Below are 9988 nucleotides of genomic sequence, written 5' to 3'. Positions count from 1 at the left end.
CTTTTTCTTTTGTAACGGGAGTGTAATACACTATAGAGAAGTGAGAGCAATATCCTTTGCACTTTAGACGAACGTTACTGACCCCCGGCACGCATTGAACGCCCTGGAGCAGTGGGCTCCTGCGGCTGCGCTGCCATCGTCATCACGGAGCGCCGGGCTTGCCCTCTGATCGTCGCTCTTTTAGAGGCCGCGCCCTCCGGTGTCTCCCGCACCCCGAGTCTGTCCCTGCGCGTGCGCGGACTCCGCGTCACTCGGCGAGCCTAGCGATTCCGGGTGCGTCCGTCCGTGGCGGGACCTTGCGCAGCTCAGCTGATCCTGACTTCGCCTTTCGGCCGGCATGGCTGAGAAGCAAGCCGGCTTGGCCGGAGAGCCGGATCCCGAGGGGTCCTCGCCAGGGACCTCGGAGTCCTGGAACTACGACAGGAACTGCGTGTTCTGCCGCGTGGCGGCTGGTCAGGAACCCAAAACTGAACTCTTTCACTGTGAGGTGGGCGGCGACAGGCTGGCCGGCCGGGTGGGTGGGGACCCGACAGCCAATCCCTGCTCGCAGGCTTCTGTCGCAGTGCCGAGGAACTAAACAGAGTGACTGGCTTCTCCTAGGGACCCAGAGGTCTCCGGTGATGCCTTTACTGTTCAGTAGGGAGAGAGCACAGTGAGAAGAGCCCGGCATTCTCGCCTCCCTCGCATGCATTTGCAACGCAGCAGCATCCTGTGTCCTTACTTTTTATTGTAGGGAGTCTTCCTCTTCTCTAGATAGTAATTTGTAAATTATGTATACTTCCAGTACAGTTAGAGAGCGTACAGCTCGCAGAAAACAGGTCTTGGGCGTGGTGAAGAAGTGTGAATTTGGCTGAAAATGGACTGGAATGGGGTTTCAGGACTGGGTCTGAAGTCGAACAGATACTAACAGTTAATAGCTTGTAAGTGACTACACCACTGGGGGGGGGGGGAATCTGACATCTATTGTGAGGGCCTCACGAACTACTCACCTTTTCTTTACAAGATCTCGACAGCGTTCAAACATGTGCAGATCAAGTGTAGTGAATCATACTTACTGCGAGGTCGAGAAAACAACAGTCATGTCATGCTTGGAAATTCCAGAAAACTCTCCCTTTCCCCTGGGTCTAATATTTTTTTACATCTCATCATCCTTCATAAAAAGTTAATCTTTTGAGAGAGATTTATCATCTTGCATTTAAAATTCTTATTACACATATATTCAGTGTAAACACAGGTAATGATTGCACTTATATAAGGTGTTGGTATATAATTATACAAATCAGGGCAGAGGAAATTATTTGATTTGGTATAATCAGGGTTACCAGCATCATGAAGAATTTGTTTGCGGAACCTTTCCAACAAAAGTCAGAGATGATTCTTTGCCTCACAGATCCCTGTATGGATTTCTTACTGTATTTTTAGAATTCATTTAAGCAAAGGACATACCACACATTCTTAGCAGGGGGCTTACCAGTACCAAGAGCAGCGTCTTACTCTTTGTGTATGAGTTACTGGTATACATATAATACATAAATACCATGCCTGGTATTAATATCTCATGGTATTGATATGAATTATTTGTAAGGGGCTCTTAGAAGTAGCCAAGTGGTAGTGGTATACGCCTTTAATTCCAGCACTCAGAAAGGCAGAGGCAGGAAGAACTCCGTGTTGGAGGCCAACCTGGCCAATACAGTGAGTTCCAGGACAGCCAAGGCTACACAGAGAAATCCCTTGAAAAACAAAACAAAAAACAAAACAAAACAAACAAACAAAAACCAGACAAAAAAGGAAAGAAAGGGGGCTCTTAGAAATGAAAAATGAAAAAATGTTTTGAGAACCCACAGAAATGTTGCTATGCCTGAGCCCATACTTAGCAATATTAGCTGATTTAACTGCTCTTTTGCTAATTAAAATTGTTAACACCTTAGATACCATGGTATTAAGATGCTTTTCAAATGGACTTGCTTGTTTTAGATATAAAAGCATAGGTACTGGGAAGAAATTATTGTAGCTACATAAAAATATTTGAGAATTATTTCTTAGGAAATATGGAGGAACAGTAGAAGCAGGTCCTAGAATAGTCTGTAAAAATTACAACTAGAACAGCATGGTAGAACATTACACAGGGTAGCTTTTTCTGTTTTGTGCTTAAAAAAAAAGGACTATCCTAGAAATAATTTCATAGCTGTAGTGATTCTTTACATTCCTTTTAGTAGGCATTCAGTACTTTATTTTATAGTTTTACCAACATTGTTTTTGAGTTAGGGACCATTGACTTCTCTTCAGTATTTTTCTCTGGGAAGTCATACTGAAGCCTGGTGGTAGTGACACATACCTTTAATCCCAGCATTTGGGAGACAGGGATTGGCAATCTTTGAGTTTGAGGCCAACCTGATCTACAGAGAGTTCCAGGACAGTCAGGGCTACACAGAGAAATCCTGTTTTGAAAACCCAAAAAGGAAAGAAAAAAGAAAAACTGGCCAGAGGTGTAGATCAGTGGCAGAACTTGCCAGGCATGTAAGCATGTTAGGCTGGGTTTGATCACCAGCACTACCAAACAACAACAACAACAACCAAGAAAAAAAAAAACCCAAAGAAAATAATTAAAATATATATACACACAGATTATTTTTGGCACTCTATTTTTGGGATTGGATTTTTTTTCTTAATAATGGTTCAGTAGTACAATAGAAGGCAGTAAAATCACACAACCACTTTCAGTATTTTAACATCTTAGTAAAAATGCAATTAAAAGCTAACTGAAATATCCAGTTCCTTTGCCTTTAAATTTAAAAAGTTTATCATGTTGGTTTGTGGTATATGGGAACATGTGCATATATAAAGGCCAGAGATGAGTGTTGGCAGTCTCTTCTTGTTGCTATTCACCTTATTGCCTTAGACTGAACCTGAAGCTGTAGATTTGGCTAGACTTAGTGGCTGAACAACCCCTCCAGGACCCTCCCACCTCCACCTTCTAGCACTGCTAGACCACAGACTCTGTGTGGTGCTGGTTCTGAACTTGGGTTGTCAGCTTTCATCAGGGATTCATCCTCCAGCCCAAGGCTGAATGGTTTCTTGAACTTTTCTAAAGCATCCCATTGACCCAGTGCTTATGCCTGCTCTTAGAAAGACCGTAATAAACGGATCAAAATGCAGTCTCTGTGCTTGGGATCTTAGCTAATTATGGTTAATAGTGTGGGTATGAGGTTCTCATGACACTGAATTTTGTTTCCTGGAATAGAGAATTGATGGAAAGAGTGCATCCAGGAAAATTCTCTGAGAGAAAAAAAAAACTATGTTTATTGACTTAACTTTTAATTTTAAGTGAAAAAAGCTTAAAGTACGGATGAGAAGATGTATAATAAAATTTAAGAGTGAGATTTCTTTTTCTTTTTTCTCTGTGCAGTGTTTTCTTGTGTAGTCTGTGGGCTGTGCTTGAACTGTCTCTGTAGTCCAGGCTGGCCTGGAATTCACAGCGATCTCCCTGCCTCTGCCTCTTGAATGCTGGGATTAAAGGTGTGCACCACCACTGCCAGGCTAAAACAGATTTCTGGTAAGAATGTTTTAATGAGTTTTACTTATAAGTGTTCTTTGAAATTACCTTAATATAATAAATGCCTCATGACAGAAGCTAAAGCTTATTTTTGTGAATTTAAGTAAGGCACAGTTATAAAATTGCTCATTAGGCCTATATTGTAACATAATGCAATTTCCCTGTGCTTAAGTCACAGCACAGCAGAATAATATTGGGAAATTTGTTGTTTTTTTTTTTTTTTTAAATTTACTAACCAATATGCCTCTCTCTTTAGAATGAAGACCTGGTTTGTTTCAAAGATATCAAGCCAGCTGCACTTTATCATTATCTCGTGGTGCCAAAGAAGCATATTGGAAGTTGCAAGGAGCTAAACAAAGATCACATAGAAATGGGTAAGATGATAACAGGATTCTCTGTGGCTATATCACATTGAATTCTCTTTAAATATGGCAGTGACAATTAAAAAAGGAAAAAGTCTATTCAAATCATCAAGAATAAAGTAAGACTTCTTGAAACATTCTATTTAAGAAAACCAAATAGAAATTTTAAAAAAATGACATGACAATATACTTTCCATTTATCTGTCACGTTGACTTTAATTAGTAACTCATGGCCATTTGCGCATGAGTGGCCATGTCTGGCTTTGCTTTGTACTTGTAGATGATGGTTTTCTTGACTTTGAAATTGAAAGATTCTATGAAAAAGTATAAGTAAGTTATTATGATGTATTACGAGCTTATATTGCTTGATAATTTGAGATGCAGATAAATGAGCACCATAGTTTAGTAATGAGGCCTTGGCTTGAACTTTTAGCTTCTGAAAAGGAGATTGGAATTTGGTTTCTTTGAGAACTATTCCGTATCGCCTACTCAGTGCTTTCTTTGACTTTTTCTGATCCCTTTTCTTGTTGCCAACTCTCCGGGCCCACCGGGCCATGTTCCCCCTCCAGTGGGTCACAACTCTGTGTCCTAGAGGGTGTCCCACTGGCTCTGTCCCACATTCCAGTAACCACATAGATCTGTCATCCTCGCAGTTTGATAACACGATACCCAGTAACCCGGTAAAAACAAGACTCAATGCTTATAGTTAGCCAATCAGATTTATATATCAAAAATGCCAATACAATAATTTTAGAACCAATTGATAATCATAAACGCTGCTCACCTAGATTAGACAAATTATCCCAATATTCTAACCTTTATGATAACATAACAATCTGTGGCTGGTCATAGCCACGCTGATTCACATCTGCCATCTTCCTTTCTCCTTGCTACCCAGAGACGCAACCTGTCTCTGCAACAATTAGTGCTGCCTCCCTTTTCCCTGTCCAATCACAGACCTCCCACTGCCCTAATGTAATTGGCAGGGAAAATCCTGTGACACACCACCCTTTCTGTTTAATTAAATAAATTAAAAAAAAAAACAAAAAAACAAGCCTTTTGTACTCCCTACTCTGGAGTCAGCCAGCATATCCTTGAGCCCCTAATCAGACATTTTCCAGTTTATTCCAGGTGTGTTTTAGTAGCCTTTCCACCAGGGTCTGGGTTTAGTTTGGCAGTACTGCATGGTACTCTGCAACAGATAAACCAGACTAGACTCTTTAGAGGTAAGGAAACTCTTAGGAAAAAAAATCTTGGTGATATAGCATTATTGTTCATGAGCTTCTAGGTGACTGCATTACCAGTTTGAAAGTTGTTTCCAAATAATACAAAATTCTTTACTTATTTGTTCCAACCATGTGCTTTAGAACATATATATTTATAAACATAGGTTAACATTTACACTTATAGACATAATATTTACCTTATGACTGATTGATTGTGTATTTCTTACTGAAAGTTTCTATTTCATTCTTTGGATATTTACTAGAGATCATATAACCTCTTAGGAAGTTTTATTTTATCTTCAAGGTAAAAGTACTTCATGGAGGTACACACACACACGCACACAAATAAACCTTTTTTTAAAAAGAGAAGAAAATGAGTTTCAAAATGAGTAACTTCAGTTTCTACTTAAAGATACCAGAGAATAGGAGGCTGAAGAGATGGCTCAGAGGTTAAGGACACTTTTGGTTTCCAGCACCTACATGACAGCTTATAACTGTGTGTAACTCAAGTTCTGTAGGATCTGACAATTATTATGACCTCTGAGGGCTTTTACATAGTACACAGACATACATTTGGACACATACATACACAAAAAATAAAAGTAATTAAAAAATACCAGAGAAACATAGGTAAATATAAAATAAATACTCCACAGGAAGTAAAGTTTTAGTGAGATTTATACTGTATACCATAGTATAATACAGTTTCTTCCCTGGTTTACAGTTGAGAGCATGGTAGCTGTTGGAAAAACCATGCTTGAGAGGAATAATTTCACAGACTTCACAGATGTAAGGTATGTATGCTGTGAGTAGAAGCTAACATTGATTCTTGATTTTTCTGAAGTGTGTCGCTCCTGAGAAGGGAAACAGTGGCAGAGTTGTGCATCAGGTGCAGTTATTGATGGTATAAACTTAACCCTGTTTTCATGCCTTACCATCTTCCCTAAACTTCCCTTGTAGTCTGGACAGACAAGTATTGTACTGGCTAGTTTTGTGTCAACTTGACACAGCTGGAGTTATCACAGAGAAAGGAGCTTCTCTTGGGCAAACGCCTCTAGGAGATCCAGCTGCAAGGCATTTTCTCAATTAGTGATCAAGGGGGGAGGTCCCCTTGTGGGTGGTGCCATCTCTGGGCTGGTAGTCTTGGGTTCTATAAGAGAACAAGCTGAGCAAGCCAGTGCAAGCAAGCTAGTAAAGAACATCCCTCCATGGCCTCTGCATCAGCTCTTGCTCCCTAACCTGCTTGAATTCCAGTCCTGACTTCTTCACTGATGAACAGCATTGTGGAAATGTAAGCTGAATAAACCCTTTTCTCCCCACTCCCCAACTGCTTCTTGGTCATGATGTTTGTGCAGGAATAGAAACCCTGACTAAGACAAGTATATACATACAATTGGTAGGTAAAATAGAACAAAAAAGTCCTCCCTTTTTGTCATTCTATATGTTAATTCCTATAAGATTGGGTAAACTGAATTTACTTCTGCAGACTTATGTGGTTTAGAAATACATTGTTGGGAATAAGGAGTTGTTTGGTGAGCAAGAGTGCTTTCAGTGCAAACCCAGGGACCCAAGTGCCTAGAATTCAAGTCAAAGGCCAGCATGGTCTAAGCTTGCCTGAAGTCCAGGATGGGAGCAGAGAAAGGAACTTCTGGGGCTTGCTGGCTTCTGGACTACCTCCAGGTTCAGAGAAAGGTCCTGTTCCAAGATAGATGATCATTAATGACGCCCAGCCACATATGTACATGCATACATATCATCATTAGGCTTCTAGCATAAAGTTAACTTGAATTTATTGTTTGCTAATCAATAATTAAATGCTTTTCTATTTAAAAAATGAGCTTATAAATGTTTTATAAATTAGGAAATTATGGACAAATGGCATCTAAATTGTTTTAGTATTTAACAAGAACCTTTTCTGATGACAAAAGCTTGTTTTTTTGTAATAATTGATACTACTACAGAAGTGTTGGTTAGTGTCTGGGTATTGTATTAAAGGCAAAAGCCTGCCATCTACTGGCTATGTCTTAAAGTCAACGAATGCTACCTGAATGTCTAGTACATTTTGTATTGAGGCTCATTTACAGGAGCATATTTTTGCAGAATTCTGCTTATTATGGTAAGTACCAAAGTGACTAGTAATAATGCAACTCGGCATTCTAGAGGCTGCATGAGACTGTCTTTATAGATGCTGTCTATGAACTTCAGTATGAAGGATTTTGGCAATAATTTAGCATAAAGAAGATAGTAAAAGATCTACGAATGGGAATTTATTCATCTTTGAATAATTTTAATCTGATTTACATGTAATATCAGACGCCTTGAGAAGTAAGTCACCAGTAAACTCTTGTGTTTCAGAATGGGTTTCCATGTTCCTCCATTCTGTTCCATCTCTCATCTGCACCTTCATGTGATAGCACCCGTCAAAGAGTTTGGCTTCTTATCAAAGTTGGTTTACAGGCAGGATTCATACTGGTTTGTCACAGTAAGTAATCCTGCCATAGCAGCAGCATGGCAGCAAATTTAAAGTGTTTGTCCCTTTTGTTTTTGTTTTTTTTGTCTTTTCTTTCTTTTGGTTTTTGTTGTTGTTGTTGTTGTTTGTTTGTTTGTTTGTTTCGAGACAGGGTTTCTCTGTGTAGCCCTGGCTGTCCTGGAACTCACTCTGTAGACCAGGCTGTACCACCAGCCGTGCACCGCCACTGCCCAGCTGTTTTTGTTTTCTTTATTGTACTAGACAAAGAGTCTGTTTGGCTTGACCACTTATCTTAATAAACTGAACCCAGAAAATACATATATTCAGAAATAAATTTATTTATTTATTTATTTATTTATTTATTTATTTAACATTGAACCAGAATTGTCTTATGCTAGTAGGCAATATTTTTTTCTGTTGATATATCTCAATCCCACCTCCATCCCTGAAATGTGTGTCATCTTGATAAGCCTTGAAATTGGGATCTTTTTCCAGTCTCCTGAGAGAATTGTGATTACAGGGTCATGCTACAATTTCCACTTCCAAATAATATTTTTAATTTGAGGAATTTTTCTGGGCAATCTGATTCTATAAGATGAGAAGTAGGACAAATATAGAAAAGCAGAGCTTTAAGAATTTAGATCTGGGCTGGTTGGTAGTGGCACATGCCTTTAATTTCAGCACTTGAGAGACAGAGGCAGAGGCAGAGGCAGAGGCAGATGGATCTCTGTGAGTTTGAGGCCAGCCTGGTTTACAGACCTAATTCCAGGAGAGCCAGGGCTACACTGAGAACTCCTGTCTCCAAAAACAATAAAACAAAACAAATAAAGATGAATTCAGATCTAGATATAAATTCTGGATTTCCTTAATTGAAAGATCATATATAGATATTTTGTTTTGTTTTTTTCGAGACAGGGTACAGATAGTTTTAAAAGCTCATGTTCTTTTTGCTTTGCATACTAGGGGATTGAGTGCCGTTCAGTATTTTCATATTTCCTCTGCTGGTACATATGCACAGTGTTTCTTCTTGCCACACCCCCACCAGAGTTGTATGTTTCTTATAATCAAAGAACCAACACAGATACATCATCTCTACCCAAGGTGTTAGCTCACCTCAGGTTAACTCTTGTTACCATATTTCCTGTAGGTTTGGGTAGATACATGACATGGATCCCCAACTGTAGGTCCATGCAGAATCATTTTACTTCCCTACAAATCCTCTATGCTTTGCTATCTGTTTTAGTCTCCTGTTTCTTAGCTACCACTGATATTTTTAATGTCTCCAAAATTTTCCTTTTTAGAGTTCCTTCCTTCTTCCCTTCCTTCTTTCCTTGGTTTTTGTTTATGTTTTTTTGAGACAGGATCTCCCTGTGTAGCTCTGACTCTCCTGAAACTTGGACTGGGCTGCCCTCAGACTCACAGAGATGTGCATGCCTCTGCAGATCCCGAGGGCTGGGACTGAGGCATGTGTCACAACCCGGGCCTTCAGAATTTCTTATAATTGGAATCTCACATTTGGATATAACATTTTCAGAGTGACTTATGTCATTTATTAATATAATCTTGTTTCTTACAAATCTAGTTTAAGACATTTTTAATATTGCGTTTGTTTTTCTTTTCTTATAGCTTTTTAATATTTAATGTTACTTGGAATCTGCCAGTTTATATTACTTTTATTGTAATTTATAGGACCTCTTGTATTTTCTTTTTGTAAGATATTTTTAGAACAGAATAAGACATTTCTCCCTCTTTGGTGTTACAAAGAAAATTATCTAACAGAGGCACTGATAACTAGAATGAGCCATATATTCATGGTTTTAAATTTATTTTTTATTACAGGTTGATTATTTGCTTGAAAAACTAAGAAAATAAAACTGAACTGTGGACAAGGTCCTTACCTGATTCAGAAGAACGGTTGGTTTGTTCTCTTTGCAGACTGATGGCAGTCTGATGGTTTGCTGACTCATACATGACACGACCACTGAGTAGCCTTACATTTTTTCTGCATATCTGTTTTCTGACATATGCCATAGTTACGTGAGAATTTTCTCACTGACTTCTTTGTTTCTTTTTTTTTTCTTTTTAAAGATTTATTTGTTTATTTTCTGTATATGATTACACTGTAGTTGTCTTCAGACACACCAGAAGAGGGCGTCAGATCACATTACAGATGGTTGAGAGCCACCATGTGGTTGCTAGGAATTGAACTCAGGACCTTTGGAAGAGCAGTCAGTGCTTTTTTTGTAAAAATACAAATAATTTTTATTTGAAAATATTATGGTAGCTGTGATAAAAGGCTTTTGAAAAATTTTCATAGTATATTTTCCATAAAATAAATAGAAAAAAAAACATATACTTCCCCCCTACTCCCCAATCC

The 9988-nt window shown here is 38.9% G+C and overlaps 1 protein-coding gene across 1 annotated transcript; it reads left to right on the top strand.

The window, feature by feature from the left end:
• Nucleotides 1-241: 241 nt before the first annotated feature.
• On the top strand, nt 242-9500 carry Hint3 (histidine triad nucleotide binding protein 3). Its single transcript, XM_021221687.2, has 5 exons — nt 242-487; nt 3810-3927; nt 5866-5935; nt 7497-7623; nt 9451-9500. The coding sequence occupies exons 1-5, from the start codon at nt 338-340 to the stop codon at nt 9481-9483; spliced, it is 498 nt and encodes a 165-aa protein (XP_021077346.1). The 5' UTR covers nt 242-337; the 3' UTR covers nt 9484-9500.
• Nucleotides 9501-9988: the final 488 nt, after the last annotated feature.

Source organism: Mus pahari, chromosome 21, assembly GCF_900095145.1.
Source record: "Mus pahari chromosome 21, PAHARI_EIJ_v1.1, whole genome shotgun sequence".
Taxonomy (NCBI): domain Eukaryota; kingdom Metazoa; phylum Chordata; class Mammalia; order Rodentia; family Muridae; genus Mus; species Mus pahari.
Note: the sequence above shows the minus strand (reverse complement) of the source record. Positions and strands in the feature narration are given on the sequence as shown.